The sequence below is a fragment of the Entelurus aequoreus genome, linkage group LG24, assembly GCF_033978785.1.
Source record: "Entelurus aequoreus isolate RoL-2023_Sb linkage group LG24, RoL_Eaeq_v1.1, whole genome shotgun sequence".
In the NCBI taxonomy this organism is placed as follows: Eukaryota; Metazoa; Chordata; class Actinopteri; order Syngnathiformes; family Syngnathidae; genus Entelurus; species Entelurus aequoreus.
In genome coordinates, this window is record NC_084754.1 from 36,107,134 (window position 1) to 36,123,823 (window position 16,690).

The 16,690-nt window shown below is 41.3% G+C and overlaps 1 protein-coding gene across 5 annotated transcripts in view; it reads left to right on the forward strand.

The window, feature by feature from the left end:
• Positions 1–16,690, forward strand: part of plxnb2b (plexin b2b) — a 629,608-nt gene that overhangs the window by 603,891 nt on the left and 9,027 nt on the right. For 2 of the 5 annotated variants that reach the window (XR_009824286.1, XR_009824288.1), the window contains exon 41: positions 1,595–1,886. Coding sequence is in view for 2 of the 5 variants with exons in the window: in XM_062035284.1 (XP_061891268.1) it covers positions 1,595–1,699 (105 nt within the window). In the remaining 3 variants the exon portion in view is untranslated. Of the gene's footprint in view, positions 1–1,594; positions 7,192–7,235; positions 7,348–16,690 lie in introns of those variants that run through there. The other 3 variants (XM_062035284.1, XM_062035283.1, XR_009824287.1) reach the window with 2 other exon arrangements.

A 16,690-nucleotide genomic window follows, 5' to 3' on the forward strand; every position in this document is an offset into this window, starting at 1 on the left:
TGTAGAGGGCGCTAAAGGCAGTGCCATCACGGCACGCCCTTAATATTGTTGTTTGGGTGAAGACATTCGAGAGAATGGGTACCCTGAAATTCGGGAGTCTCCCGTAAAAATCGTGAGGGTTGCCAAGTATGACGCTGTCAAGCGCCATTCATATAAAACTCACGGGCCGCACTAACATAAAATTTTCATATTAAGGTGCGGGCCGCAAAATAACGTCTCGCTGGCCTCAATTGGCCCGCGTGCCGCGTGTCTGAGACCCCTGCCTTAGTGTGTAAAATGAAGTGTCAGGAAATGTTAAACTTACTGAAATTGGACACAAACAAAGAAAATACCAGAGATTTCCGATAATATCAGACTGCCGTTATTATCGGCCGATAAATGCTTTAAAATGTAACATCGGAAATTATCGGTATCGGTTTCAAAAAGTAAAATTTATGACTTTTTAAAACGCCGCTGTACGAAGTGGTACACGGACGTAGGGAGAAGTACAGAGCACCAATAAACCTTAAAGGCACTGCCTTTGCGTGCTGGCCCAATCACATGATATCTACGGCTTTTCACACACACGAGTGAATGCAAGGCACACTTGGTCAACAGCCATACAGGTCACACTGAGGGCGTATAAACAACTTTAACACAGTTACAAATATGCGCCACACTGTGAACCCACACCAAACAAGAATGACAAACACATTTCGGGAGAACATCCGCACCGTAACACAACATAAACACAACAGAACAAATACCCAGAACCCCTTGCAGCACTAACTCTTCCGGGACGCTACAATTTACCAAATGCCAACAGGGCATTTTTTTCCATAACTTGAGTTTATTTATTTTGGAAACATTGTTTAATGCATCCAGCGGGGCATCGCAACAAAATTAGGAATAATAATGTGTTATTTCCACGACTGTATATATCGGTATCGGTTGATATTGGAATCGGTAATTAAGAGTTGGACAATATCGCAATATCGGATATCGGCAAAAAAGACATCTCTAGAAAATACACCCAAACCTAGTGGGCAAAGGCGTCCAAAACCACGTGCAAGCTCACGCCCAAATGCACAAATCTTATGATTGAACCCATTGAGAACAGAGCTAGCTTGACCACCGCGCGTTGTCAATGAGTGAATGAGTCCAAGCAATAGGTGGACAACAACATGAGAGTTGGGCCACCCTTTTAAAGACTGCTTTGACCTTTAGATAGCTCGCTTCAAACATACTTCCTCCTGTTTGCTAGAAGAACTTGTTAAACTTCGGTTCTAGTCACCTCAGCACAGGAAAGAATCTGGGAACATTTCTACGTCCAAAAATGAGGAAAAACATATCAAGTTTAGCTTTTGTGTAAACAATACAGCTTGAATGATTGTTCTGGCCAAGGGGAGAAGGATGCAGATGTACCCTGAAGTAGACAACCTTAAAATTCATGTGGTATTTTAGTGAAATAAACCTTTGAAAGGGCCCTGGAAAGAGCAGGAAAGGGCGACTTCATGGTGTACGCTTCTTCCCGGCGTGCCATGACAGCCCTCACTGCTTCCCTTCACCGCTCTGCAGTCTTTTAACCTTTTCCTCCCCACATGTTCTCTTCCAGATCATCTCCTCCCTGGAGGAGGACCCGGCAGCGCAGAGCAAGCAACTGACCCTGCGGCTGCAGCAGATCGCAGCCGCCCTGGAAAACAAAGTGACGGATCTCTAATGTGGAGAACGGGCCGGGTGGGGTAATTGCTCGAATCCTGCGAGCGATTGCGCGGGGGCGGTGAAAACACGGGAAAGACGGGCTGTGGTCGTTTCTGCAAAACAGACAACATTCCGACAATATTTTCTTGTGCGGCGTATCGCTGAGATGCAAACGGAGAGCTGATGACGTGTCGCGCAACGCAAAGGTACGCCTTAAAGCTCACTTGCCAAACCTTAAAACAAAAAAGAAAGACTCAAGTCCGAAGTAAGCCCCTGTGTGACGCACTGGCGCAGGAGATAATCAGATGTTCTGTTTCTTTTCCTGTGTAGAAGAGCTTTTGAGAATTGTATGATATATATTTTTTAATTGTCTTTATGCAGAAAGCTTTATAAGGAAACACAAAAAATATGTTTTTAAATGGATGGCCTCGTGGTACGAATAGTGTTTTTATTCGATGTTGTGTGTGTGTGTGTGTGTGTGTGTGTGTATGTGTGTGTGTGTGTGTGTGTGTGAAGTCAGGCGTGAGGTCCAGTAGACCAAAGTGTCCCCACGTGAGGACATCATGTACAGGCTGATGTGAATGAATATGGCTATATTTGTATTTTCAAGCCGTGTGCTGGCGCTTGTGGAAAACCACTAAGAGCACAAGAGTCTGTCTCCCTTTATACAAAACCCAAAACCAGTGAAGTTGGTACATTGTGTAATTCGTAAATAAAAACAGAATACAATGATTTGCAAATCCTTTTCAACTGATATTCAATTAAATAGACTGCAAAGACAATATATTTTATGTTCAAACTGAGAAAGTACTTTTTTTTTTGCAAATCATTAACTTAGAATTTAATGGCAGCAACACATTGCAAAAAAGTTGGCACAGGGGCATTTTTACCACTGTGTTACATGGCCTTTCCTTTTAACAACACTCAGTAAACGTTTGGGAACTGAGGAGACACATTTTTTAAGCTTCTCAGGTGGAATTCTTTCCCATTCTTGCTTGATGTACAGCTTAAGTTGTTCCTTTGTCATATTTTAGGCTTCATAATGTGCCACACATTTTCAATGGGAGACAGGTCTGGACTACAGGCAGGCCAGTCTAGTCTTTTACTATGAAGCCACGCTGTTGTAACATGTGCAGAATGTGGCTTGGCATTGTCTTGCTGAAATAAGCAGGGGTGTCCATGAAAAAGACCTTGCTTGGATGGCAACATATGTTGCTCCAAAACCTGTATGTACCTTTCAGCAATATCGATGCCTCCACATATGTGTAAGTTACTTATGCCTTGGGCACTAATACACCCGCATACCATCACAGATGCTGGCTTTTCAACTTTGCGCCTAGAACAGTCCGGATGGTTCTTTTCCTCTTTGGTCCGGAAGACACAACGTCCACAGTTTCCAAAAACATTTTGAAATGTGGACTCATCAGACCACAGTACACTTTTCCACTTTGCATCAGTCCATCTTAGATAAGCTCGGGCCCAGCGAAGTTGGCGGCGTTTCTGGGTGTTGTTGATAAATGGCTTTGGCTTTGCATAGTAGAGTTTTAACTTGCATTTACAGATGTAGCGACCAACTGTAGTTACTGACAGTGGTTTTCTGAAGTGTTCCTGAGCCCATGTGGTGATATCCTTTACACACTGATGTCGCTTTTTGATGCAGTACCGCCTAGGGATCGAAGGTCACGGGCATTCAATGTTGGTTTTCGGCATTGTCGCTTACGTGCAGTGATTTCTCCAGCTTCGCTGAACCTTTTGATGATATTATGGACTGTCGATGGTGACATCCCTAAATTCCTTGCAATAGCTGGTTGAGAAATGTTGTTGTTAAACAATTTGCTCAGGCATTTGTTCACAAAGTGGTGACCCTTGCCCCATCCTTGTTTGTGAATGACTGAGCATTTCATGGAAGCTGCTTTTATACCCAATCATGGCACCCACCTGTTCCCAATTAGCCTGTTCACCTGTGGGATGTTCCAAATAAGTGTTTGATGAGCATTCTTCAACTTTCTCAGTCTTTTTTGCCACTTGTGCCAGCTTTTTTGAAACATGTTGCAGGCATCAAATTCCAAATGAGCTAATATTTGCAAAAAATACCAAAGTTTTCCAGTTTGAACGTTAAGTATCTTGTCTTTGCAGTCTATTCAATTGAATATAAGTTGAAAAGGATTTGCAAATCATTGTATTTTGTTTTTATTTGCGATTTACACAACGTGCCAACTTCACTGGTTTTTGGGTTGTGTACTTCAGTGCCATGGTACATTCCACTTCTAGCAAAGCACAGAAGAACATTTCACATGTATTCCTGTTTTTTGGGGTTTTTTTACATTTCATGTCTTCGCTGCTAGCCCTCGTATAAGTCAATCCCAACACTATCTTGTAGGACATTTTAATGAAAACATTTTATTAACTTGAGTTTTTATTTGGCCGCTGAAAGTCAAAGTAGAATTCAGTAAGGTTTTGTTGTCATAGAGTACGCGTTTATCACTTTGAAAGAGTTTCAAGTTGACCGTTCCTAATTGTATTCATTCCAATGGGGGGGGGGAATTAAAACCAGAGTTTGACGTGTTTTGTAATCATCCGACAAAATATGTCACTTTTCTGCATTTTTGTACAAAATTCTGGCGTAAACCGCCGACTCACTCACCCCGCATCCCAGTAGCAGCTCAGCAATAGAACCCTCGTAAAAGCGTGGTGATTTATTTGTGTTATTACTGAAATTATATTCTTTCTAATGTGGAGCTTTCTGCCTCTAAAAGCTATGAAATAGCCTTCGCTCGTGCTCACCTGCCAGGTGTGCAGTCGCTACTTCTTTCAACGGTACACATGCTTTGTACACATTTGTTATTGTGCGGAATCAGGGTGGAGTGGCTGAGTAGGAGTGACGTTTAATGATATTTGTGTGTGCACCGCCACGCTTGTGTGTATACCTGTCCACGCTTGTGTGTGTACCTGTCCACGCTTGTGTGTATACGCCTCATGACGCCTCACCTGACCATGCCTGTGTATACCTCAACATTGGGTGTATACTTGACCGGGGCTGTGTGTGTACCTCACCATACTTTTGTGTGTGCACGACAATGGATGACCATGGTTGTGTGTGTACCTAAACACGGTTGTGCGCCATTTTACCGACTTCTGTGTGCACTTGACCATGGTCGTGTACACCTCCTTGTTGTGTGTACCTAATCATGGTTGTGCACCACCTGGCCATTAATTTGTCTGTGCCACACCATCTGTGTGTATGCACCTTATCATGTTTGTGCACCACCTGATTATTAATTTGTCTGTGCCACACCATCTGTGTGTATGCACCTAATCATGGTTGTGCACCACCTGACAATTAATTTGTCTGTGCCACACCATCTGTTTGTATGCACCTAATCATGTTTGTGCACCACCTGATTATTAAGTTGTCTGTGCCACACTATCTGTGTGTATGCACCTAATCATGTTTGTGCACCGATTATTAAGTTGTCTGTGCCACACCATCTGTGCATATGCACCTAAACATGGTTGTGCACCACCTGACCATTAATATGTCTGTGCCACACCATCTGTGTGTATGCACCTAATCATAGTTGTGCACCACCTGACCATTAATATGTCTGTGCCACACCATCTGTGTGTATGCACCTAATCATAGTTGTGCACCACCTGACCATTAATATGTCTGTGCCACACCATCTGTGTGTATGCACCTAATCATGGTTGTGCACCACCTGACCATTAATATGTCTGTGCCACACCATCTGTGTGTATGCACCTAATCGTGTTTGTGCACCACCTGATTATTAAGTTGTCTGTGCCACACCATCTGTGTGTATGCACCTAATCATGTTTGTGCACCGATTATTAAGTTGTCTGTGCCACACCATCTGTGCATATGCACCTAAACATGGTTGTGCACCACCTGACCATTAATATGTCTGTGCCACACCATCTGTGTGTATGCACCTAATCATGGTTGTGCACCACCTGACCATTAATATGTCTGTGCCACACCATCTGTGTGTATGCACCTAATCATGGTTGTGCACCACCTGACCATTAATATGTCTGTGCCACACCATCTGTGTGTATGCACCTGATCATAGTTGTGCACCACCTGACCATTAATATGTCTGTGCCACACCATCTGTGTGTATGCACCTAATCATGGTTGTGCACCACCTGACCATTAATATGTCTGTGCCACACCATCTGTGTGTATGCACCTAATCATGTTTGTTCACCACCTGACCATTAATTTGTCTGTGCCACACCATCTGTGTATATACCTGACCATTGTGTGTATACCTTATCATGGTTGTACTTTACTTGGGCATGACAGTGTATACACTTGACCGTGCGTGTGCGTGTGTGTGTGTGTCCCTCGCCATTTTGTATCTCACAATGGTTGTGTACTCATACCCGTTGCGTGAGTGTGTAGGAGTGTGTGTGTGTGTATATATATAGCTGTACCTCACCATGCTTGTGTACTCCTCCTCATTGTGTGTATACTTAACCATGGTCGTATGTATACCTGACTGTAGTTGTTTGCGTTCCTGTGTAGCTGACGAGCATAGCAAGCTCCAGAGACCCCCTAGAATGTTAAACCCTGCCTCTGCGGTCACAGACCTCGGGCGTGCCCTGACATCTGGACGAACAGCACTTGGCCCCGCCCACTCTCTGCCACTCACCCTGATGGCATCATGGGGTGGGGTCGGAGGCGTTGGCAATTGATGCAGGACGCTTCTTTCAGAGCCTTTCTTTGACCAAAAAAGTGCCTTATGGATTAGGAGGACGCATGTGACGTTTCTACACGATTCTCTCAGTTGCCTAGGTGACCACGACGACGATAGCGCTATAGACACAGCAATGTACTCGGACTTGTGATAGGTGCGCAATATAATGATGGACGCTCTGCTGCTGCAGCAGTGTGTGTGTGTATACGTGTGTGTGTGTGTGTATACGTGTGTGTGTGTGTGTGTGTGTGTGTGTGTGTGTGTGTGTGTGCGCGCCAATTGAGTGGGGGGGGTATGATATGATTATTGATGGATTGCAATATCAATATTGCGTCTCGCCCCCGTTTGCCAATATGCTGAAAACATTTCATAGTGATTTCTTTGGCAGTTTTGACGTGTGCGTGTTTCCTTTTGCGTGTCTGTGACGTGCGCTTTGTAGGCCCCTCCCCCACCCAACCCCAAAAAAACCGATGTAAAAAGTATCCAACGTGATTTGGACGTCCCATAAAAACATTCCTAAATGCGTCCCAAAAAGGGGGTTGTTCATCTTCTGTAGATGTGAGTGGGGCGGCAAAGTGTTCCAGTGGTGTTTCTATTGTATTCCTCCACAGCGCGTGTGATGGATGACCTCTACCTATACTCCACAAATGACCTTTCTTACTGCTGTGCAGTTATTATTTTGATTTGTTTCTTATAACGTATCGATCTTTGTAAAACAATGTTGAAATACTGTGTTCTGACTGTATAATCCTATGCATTGAGTCCTGGAAGAAAATAAGAAAAGACAGGAAAAAAAAGAAGTGCTGAGTCATTATTTCATTTCTTTTGCAGGTTTTGAAATGTGCTTGACTGTAAAAAAAAAAAAGGAAGTGACGTGTCTTCACTCCTAAGCTGCTGCAGGCCTTCTTACCTGATCTGCTGCTGTTACTTTAATTTAACGAAGGTACTGCGTGCGTGTGTGTGTGTGTGTGTGTGCGTGGAGCGCTGCCACGCACATTTCATCACGCGCTGGCTCCCGCGTGAATAACTCCGAAAGACCAATATGCCCTTCATATCAGCCGTGTTTTGCTTTCACTTTTCCAATTGTGATTGGCTTCAATTGAAGCTCTCTCCTCGCATGCATATTGCATGATTTACAATCACCTTGGGCTGCCGAGACGTATTTGCCACACGGCCAATTTCTTTTTGAAGTTAACTGGTATTTATGCAGCTCATTTTAGCATCCTTGCCTTCACGCTCGGCCGGGAGTTGGAATAATATCAGGGATGATTTAATTTTAGGGAGTCGAGTTGAACCTCGAAGGCCGAACTTGTATTTGTGCTTGTTTTCCTCACAGGAATAAAAGGTAACTATAAAATTCCCGCGGAAAATTTGATGGCCCTTGTATCTTTGCCCTGGACCTCTGGCCGGGGGTCGCCGGAAGCCGCCATACTTTTAAGATGGTGCCGAGTGTCTGAATCCGAGTGTTTTAGGTGTAACTGTACAAAATGAGCTACACAGCTAGCCTAAAACATTAGCATGCTTATATTAAAAGGCTAACAGTTACCATGTGTGCATGATAACATAGGCTGACCATATTGTGAAATCCCAAAAAGAGGACACATACTGTATGTGACCTGTGCTGGCAAAATGAGTCACAATGAGGAAATTTTAAAAACTGAGTTATTGTTGTTATTTACACATTCTCCATCTAAAGACCTTCAAAATGATATATGGTTTGTTGGAATCGGACAGAAAATGACCGAGTTACATCCGATTGAAGTCGACCAAGTTTGAGGGTCCGTTTTGAGAAAAACCAGCTTAAAGTTTACTGTTCCAAAACAAAACTCCATAGCAACCATACCTTAAAAGTCCTTGTAGCAACACCAAAATTGGTACAATTAAAGGCCTACTGAAATGAATTTTTTTTATTTAAACGGGGATAGCAGATCTATTCTATGTGTCATACTTGATCATTTCGCGATATTGCCATATTTTTGCTGAAAGGATTTAGTATAGAACAACGACGATAAAGATTGCAACTTTTGGTATCTGATAAAAAAAAGGCTTGCCCCTACCGGAAGTAGCGTGACGTAGTCAGTTGAACATATACGCAAAGTTCCCTATTGTTTACAATGATGGCCGCATGAAGTGAGAGAGATTCGGACTGAGAAAGCGACAATTTCCCCATTAATTTGAGCGAGGATGAAAGATTTGTGGATGAGTAAAGTGCAAGTGAAGGACTAGTGGGGAGTTGAAGCTATTCAGATAGGGAAGATGCTGTGAGAGCCGGGGGTGATCTGATATTCAGCTGGGAATGACTACAACAGTAAATAAACACAAGACATATATATACTCTATTAGCCACAACACAACCAGGCTTATATTTAATATGCCACAAATTAATCCTGCATAAAAACACCTGCGTGTTTGTTATGCTAGCTCCTAGCTCCTATGCTAGCTCCTAGCTCCATAGAACACGCCAATACAATTCAAACACCTGATCAACACACACAATCACTCAGCCCAAAAGACCGTTCACCTAACCCAAGGTTCATAAAGCTTATATATTTTTAAAAAGTTACGTACGTGACGCGCACGTACGGTCAAGCTATCAAATGTTTAGCAGCCAAGGCTGCATACTCACGGTACCTGGTATTCAGCTGGGAATGACTAAAACAGTAAATAAACACAAGACATATATTTACTCTATTAGCCACAACACAACCAGGCTTATATTTAATATGACACAAATTAATCCTGCATAAAAACACCTACGTCTTTGTTATGCTAACTCCTAGCTCCTATGCTAGCTCCTAGCTCCATAGAACACGCCAATACAATTCAAACACCTGATCAACACACACAATCACTCAGCCCAAAAGACCGTTCACCTAACCCAAGGTTCATAAAGCTTATATATTTTTAAAAAGTTACGTACATACGCAAAAAAAAGTTGCGCATATACGGTCAAGCGATCAAATGTTTAGAAGCCAAAACTGCATACTCACAGTAGCACGTCTGCATCTTTGTCATCCAAATCAAAGTAATCCTGGTAAGGGTCTGTGTTGTCCCAGTTCTCTACTGGCGTCTGTGTATCGAAGTCAAAAGTCCTCATGGTTAGAGTCTCTGTTATCCGAGTTCTTCCATCTTGACTGCATCTTTCGGGAATGTAAACAAAGAAGCGCCGGCTGTGTACTGTTGTTGCTGACTACGTTCGAAAAATACGTCCATTTCGCACCGACAACTTTCTTCTTTGCTTGCTCAGCTTCTTTCTCCATAATGCAATGAACATGATTGCAACAGATTCATGAACACAGATGTCCAGAATACTGTGGAATTATGAAATGAAAACAGAGCTTTTTCGTATTGGCTTCAATGTGGAAGGCATACCCGTGTTCCCCGGGCTACGTCACACGCATACGTCATCCTCAGAGGCGTTTCGAACCGGAAGTTTAGCGGCAAATTTAAAATGTCACTTTATAAGTTAACCCAGCCGTATTGGCATGTGTTATAATGTTAAGATTTCATCATTGATATATAAACTATCAGACTGCGTGGTCGGTAGTAGTGGGTTTCAGTAGGCCTTTAAAGTCAAATCCCATGTCTAAAGGAAAAATATATATTCAACTCTATTGAAAACGGTTATGTACAAAAAATGTCAACACTGTTATGTCACAGTTTTTTGTTCACTGGTCAGTTTGTCAGCTGGTCAGCTGTCCGTAATATTCCTGACCAGCAGCACTAAGAAGATTCGCCGACTGCAGTGAATTTAGCGCACTTGCAACCGCCTGTGTACCCTCTCCACCTTCTAAATCCATTACGGAATGTAAAACAGTCTTAACTTATCCACAAAAATAATAATTAAATGTTCGAAAATCACCTTTTTTCACCAAATATTCCGCTCGAATTACTGTGTGTTGTTTTTCATCAGAGCGCTGCCATGATACCACAATGCACCGCGCGGGGTGATTCAACCAATGAGGGTACGCCTCACAGCGACCGCTTAGCAACAAGCCGGATTTGTTTACGTCGGGACAGGTTTAAAATCTCGAATTATATTGGTTCAGAATGGCGTCATCGGGAATTCCATGCTCATTTTTAGAAAGTACGTAAACTTGGCGTCACAATGATACCAAATATGGCTAGGGGGATTCCCCCTTATTGCCGCGAGTGAGCGTTGAAAACACTTGATTTTCTCAAGGAATTTTAACACAAAGGACTCATTTCTGAAGACATACCTCGTACAAAACCTTCAAATAAAGGTGATTTAAGATGTTTTCTTGCTATTTCGATGATTGGGATTGCTAGATTGTGGCTTTATGGACTCATTTTTGTCAAAATCTCAATTTCAACCAAGATACATTTTTTTCACTTATTGCCTGTAGGTCAAAATTAGCCTGTGCGTATTCCGACTCATTTTGCCAGCACGGGTCACATATATGCGTGCCAAGGCCGGGACTAGGTGAAAATTTGCCAATGATACTCGAACTTGCTTTATAAATAATATATTTATTTAAATAAAGCATTTTTTCTCCTCTGTTGACGCAGTGTTGGCGCTAGGAATGTTCAAAATGGGGTCCCAGGGACCCCATCAAGTCATAAAAATGGGGTCCCACAGTAAATTTTTGGGGTCCCACTTTTTTGTAAGCGTTTTGAAAAAAAATGATAAACGTATGCATTGTCCTGTTATATCTCACATTCTATATTGTGTTTTGGAAAAAGGTTGTCATAAATGTTAATTAATTCCTTAAAAAAAATAATACAAAAAAGAAAACAAATTTGTATGCATATGTAAATGTTTCAGTTATAAACATTCATTCACTTTCTTCTTTCCTTCATGGATCTAAACTTTACCGCTGCTGGTAGTTGTTTCTATGTTTTTATTAAATAAGTTGTAGGTGTATTTATTTCAGTATAAAAGTGTAAAAAGTGTTTTGCTCCGGTCATGAAATGATGATAATGATGTGCCAGGGCATACATACATTTTATATTTAACATTATTTATTTAAGCTTAAATCTCTGGAGTCTACATCAACTTCAGATCTATCCCTCATTTCAAAATGTTGTTTTTTTGTTTGTTTGTTTTCCGCCCTTTTTTGTCAAACAAAACTATGTTTTTAGTGGCAAACACACAAAATATGCAACATCTATATATTTTTCAAAGTGGAATATTTGATGTGAAGTAATTGGAACCTTGGATAGGTCAATAATTCATAATAACATTGATTTTGATTCAATATTATGTTTTGAGCAGTGACGTTTGAATGAAAAAAACCAGCTTTGTTTTATTAGTCAACATTGCAACTTTTTCTAAATTACATTTCACCTTTAAGCTTTTTTATTTCACTTTTGTTATGTTTTTGTTTATTTTAATAGTGTTTTTATAATGTGCCGTTGGCCTTTAAAACATTAGCTGTGGGCCGCAAATGGCCTCCGGGGCACACTTTTGACACCCCTGCTATAGATAATAAAAAATTTAATCTGATAAATATATCGATAAAAGGCAGAGCCTGGCAACGCATGCGCGTTTATCATAACGCCCAGTCAGCATCTCTGCTTCAGTAAACAATGACGGTGATGACGTCACTGTCAGCGATGCTAACTTGTCAGCCACTTCTCCAAGAGAGCCTTTTGAACACTCCTCGCACATTAACACTTCAAAAGGCAAACAATAGCCCCGTTTTTTGACCTGCAAAGTATGTTTTTGGGCTGGAGGAGTCTGCTCGGGTGCTGGTTAGCTTGAAGCTAACAGCTAACCTGTCTCCATCCTCGAACGATGTTGATCCAGCGGGAGATAAAAGTGAAATTTCCATGGACTAAAATAACTCATTTACTGGAGTTAAAAATGTTGATTTTATACTCACCTAAGTGTTTACCATGAAGTCTTTATTTAGACAGCCCCTTGCGGTAAACTTATCCGAGTGCAAACTGAGGCAGTAGTTGTCATTGATAAAACTTTTGGCGAATCAAAATAAAAACGCAATAAACGGGGACGGAAATTTGACCCGGCAAATATAAACAAAACAAAACACTGGCGGAAAGCGATAATCGGTACAATAAAAAAAAACAAGCAAACCGGGTGTCTTGTCTGTCTCTCCACTCCCTCGCTCTCTGTCTCTGCCCCTCCCTCACGAATGCTGCTGTGTGTGCACACCTTCACAATTTGTTTTGTTTTTAACCCCTTCTTGACCCTGAACGTACATTGAAAATACACACAACCCTAACTCAAAATGCCGGACATTTGAGGCATTTAAGAGACTCCGCCCGGACAGCCCCGCAAAAGAGGACATGTCCGGGGAAAAGAGGACGTATGGTCAGTCCAGATAACAGTCAGAATGTTTCATATACCAAGTTATATGACTCAAAGGTGTATGGATGCAAAAATAGAGAAAAAAGGGTAAAATTAGATGAACAACTTAGCATGCTTAAGTTAGCTTGCCAGCCTGCTATCATTTGCATGCTAACAGTTAACAAATGTCACATACCAAGTTATATGACTCTGGTGTAAACGGTTGCAAAACTAGCTCATAAAGTTAGCATGCTAATGTTAGCATATTAGCAATATGACAGTGGGATAAAAGATGTGGCCGCGAGGACAGGTTGTTCACCAAAAAAAAAAAAAGCACATTTTCGGGTCTTCCACGCTCTAATAAATTAGAGTGGACGCCATCCGCTTTAATGGAGGAAGGCTGATGGCGCTCGCCTCTTTCCGAAAACCAAACATTGGACGATTGGACAACTTTTTAGCCAGGGTTAACTTAGACATGTGTGAAAAAAAGAGACATTAAGCACCGAGCTACCTGAAAGTATGGCTGAGCTACAAGAGGAAGTAATCTTGTCTTTTTGGCGCTTGTCTCAGAGCAATCGTCCATTAAAGTGGTATGTAACCATTAAATTGGCCCATTTTAAAAAAAATTTTTGTGAATAACGTTGCCATGGTTACACGAAATGTTCCCAATTTAGAGTACCCCCATCGGCGCAAACGAGACCTTTCCGACGGTATAACATATGTGGAGGTTATTTGGCCGGTTCGTCACGTATGAAGCGTAAGAGAAATGTGCGGAACTGTAATAATAATAAAAGTTGAAGTATGAGCAATAATAATATGGGCTGCTAGCATTGCAGCAAGCCCATAATTTGTCTGTTTTGGTGTCAAAATGTCACCTCTAAAAACCTTTTTAACTGAATTGGCAATTTTAACATCTGACCTATTACAAGTGTAAAAATAAGCACAATCAATCTTGAATAATCTCTTTTTTTTTTATATACATAAAACGTTACCATTGCAAAAACGATATTTCTAAAATTCCGACAAAGTACATTTGCGACTTTTAGGTGTTTCAATCAAAGTTTATTTTTTTAGCACCTTACAACATCACAATGGTGCAAAAAGTGTTTTACAGGACAAATAATTTAAAAGCAAGTAAAACCACGCATATTAAAACAGTAATACAAACCCCGTTTCCGTATGAGTTGGGAAATTGTGTTAGATGTAAATATAAACGGAATACAATGATTTGCAAATCATTTTCAACCCATATTCAGTTGAATATGCTACAAAGACAACATATTTGATGTTCAAACTGATAAAAAAAATTTTTTTTGCAAATAATCATTAACTTTAGAATTTGATGCCAGCAACACGTGACAAAGTTGTTGGGAAATGTGGCAATTAAGACTGACAAAGTTGAGGAATGCTCATCAAACACTTATTTGGAACATCCCACAGGTGAACAGGCAAATTGGGAACAGGTGGGTGCCATGATTGGGTATAAAAGTAGATTCCATGAAATGCTCAGTCATTCACAAACAAGGATGGGGCGAGGGTCACCACTTTGTCAACAAATGCGTGAGCAAATTGTTGAACAGTTAAAGAAAAACCTTTCTCAACCAGCTATTGCAAGGAATTTAGGGATTTCACCATCTACGGTCCGTAATATCATCAAAGGGTTCAGATAATCTGGAGAAATCACTGCACGTAAGCAGCTAAACCCGTGACCTTCGATCCCTCAGGCTGTACTGCATCTACAAGCGACATCAGTGTGTAAAAGATATCACCACATGGGCTCAGGAACACTTCAGAAACCCACTGTCAGTAACTACAGTTGGTTGCTACATCTGTAAGTGCAAGTTAAATCTCTCCTATGCAAGGCGAAAACCATTTATCAACAACACCCAGAAACGCCGTCGGCTTCGCTGGGCCTGAGCTCATCTAAGATGGACTGATACAAACTGGAAAAGTGTTCTGCGGTCTGACGAGTCCGCGTTTCAAATTGTTTTTTGGAAACTGTGGACGTCGTGTCCTCCGGACCAAAGAGGAAAAGAGCCATCCGGATTGTTATAGGCGCAAAGTTGAAAAGCCAGCATCTGTGATGGTATGGGGGTGTATCAGTGCCCAAGACATGGGTAACTTACACATCTCTTAAGGCGCCATAATGCTGAAAAGTACATACAGGTTTTGGAGCAACATATGTTGCCATCCAAGCAACGTTACCATGGACGCCCCTGCTTATTTCAGCAAGACAATGCCAAGCCATGTGTTACATCAATGTGGCTTCATAGTAAAAGAGTGCGGGTACTAGACTGGCCTGCCTGTAGTCCAGACCTGTCTCCCATTGAAAATGTGTGCGCATTATGAAGCCTAAAATAGCACAAGGGAGACCCCCGGACTGTTGAACAACTTAAGCTGTACATCAAGCAAGAATGGGAAATAATTCCAACTGAGAAGCTTAAAAAATGTGTCTCCTCAGTTCCCAAACGTTTACTGAGTGTTGTTAAAAGGAAAGGCCATGTAACACAGTGGTGAGCATGCCCTTTCCCAACTACCTTGGCATGTGTTGCAGCCATGAAATTCTAAGTTAATTATTATTTGCAAAAAAGAAAAATAAAGTTTATGAGTTTGAACATCAAATATCTTGTCTTTGTAGTGCATTCTATTGAATATGGGTTGAAAAGGATTTGCAAATCATTGTATTCCGTTTATATTTACATCTAACACAATTTCCCAACTCATATGGAAACAGGATTTGTAATAGATAACTACAAAATTCCTGTGGAAGTTTTGATGGGCCTGCTATCTGTGCCCTGGACCTCTGGCCGGGTTTACCCTAAGCCGCCGTACTTTAAGATGGTGCCGAGAGTCTGAAAATTAGCTACAGACCTAGCTTAAAATGTTAGCATGCGCACATTAAAATGCTAACACTTGCATATGTGCTAACGATGACATGCTAACAGTTAGCATGTCTCACATTTTAAGTAACACGGCTGTAAGGTGTATGGCTGCGGGAATATAGAAAAATAGTGTAAAATTAGATGCAAAAGGTAGCATGTTTAAGTTAGCTTGCTAGCACGTTATCGTTTGCATGGGGTAAAAGGTTGCAAAACTTAGCGCATGCTAGCACGCTAATATTAGCATACTATCAGTTAGCATGCATGTGTCACATACCAAGTTATATGACTGTAAGGTGTATGGCTGTGTAATTAGTGAAAAAAACATAAAGTTAGCAAAAAAGTTAGCATGTTAATGTTAGTGTGCTAGCAGTTAACAAGTCGCGCTACGTGAAAGACCGGCTGAGCTACAAGAAGAGGAAAACTCACATGTTGAAGCGTTCTGCTGAAAATATCCGCCATTATAAAGGTGCGTACCCATTTAATTGGCCCATTGTTTTTGTTTATTCGTGACTAGCGTTGCCATGGTAACACAAAATGTTCCCAATTTAGAGTAGCCCCATCGGCGCGAACAAGACCTTTCTGACGGTATAACATATGTGGGGGGTTGTTGGCCGCTTTGTCACGTATTAAGCGTAAGAGAAACGTGCGGAACTGTAATAAAGTTTGAAGTATGAGCAATAATAATATGGGCTGCTTGCATTGCACCATTCACTGCTGTTTAGCAGCATGTGAATGGGCATTTGGATTGCAGCAGGTCCATAATAATAATCAAAAAATACTTATGAAAATTGTTTCTTAAACCCAATTTTAAACAAACATGTTTTAGTTGAGATTTAAAAGGTTTGAGCTCCGTGATGGCTCGTTCCAATTTGTAGCTGCTGTTAAAGCAAGCCATACATTTATGATTCAGTGATTTTAATATTCAAATAAAAAGTGCAAGTGATACATCTAATTTAATAAATAATAATTGTGCAGTGAATTTAGGTTGATACAAATGTGTTATAGCGATGTAAATAGGAGGGGAACATATTTTTAGTGCCATTTGCTAATTTCTGGGAGGGGGGACCAATTAGGTGTGGCACTCAGGGAGCAACAGAAGGTAGTGGGTGTCTGACGTGTTTGGAGAAGTTGTC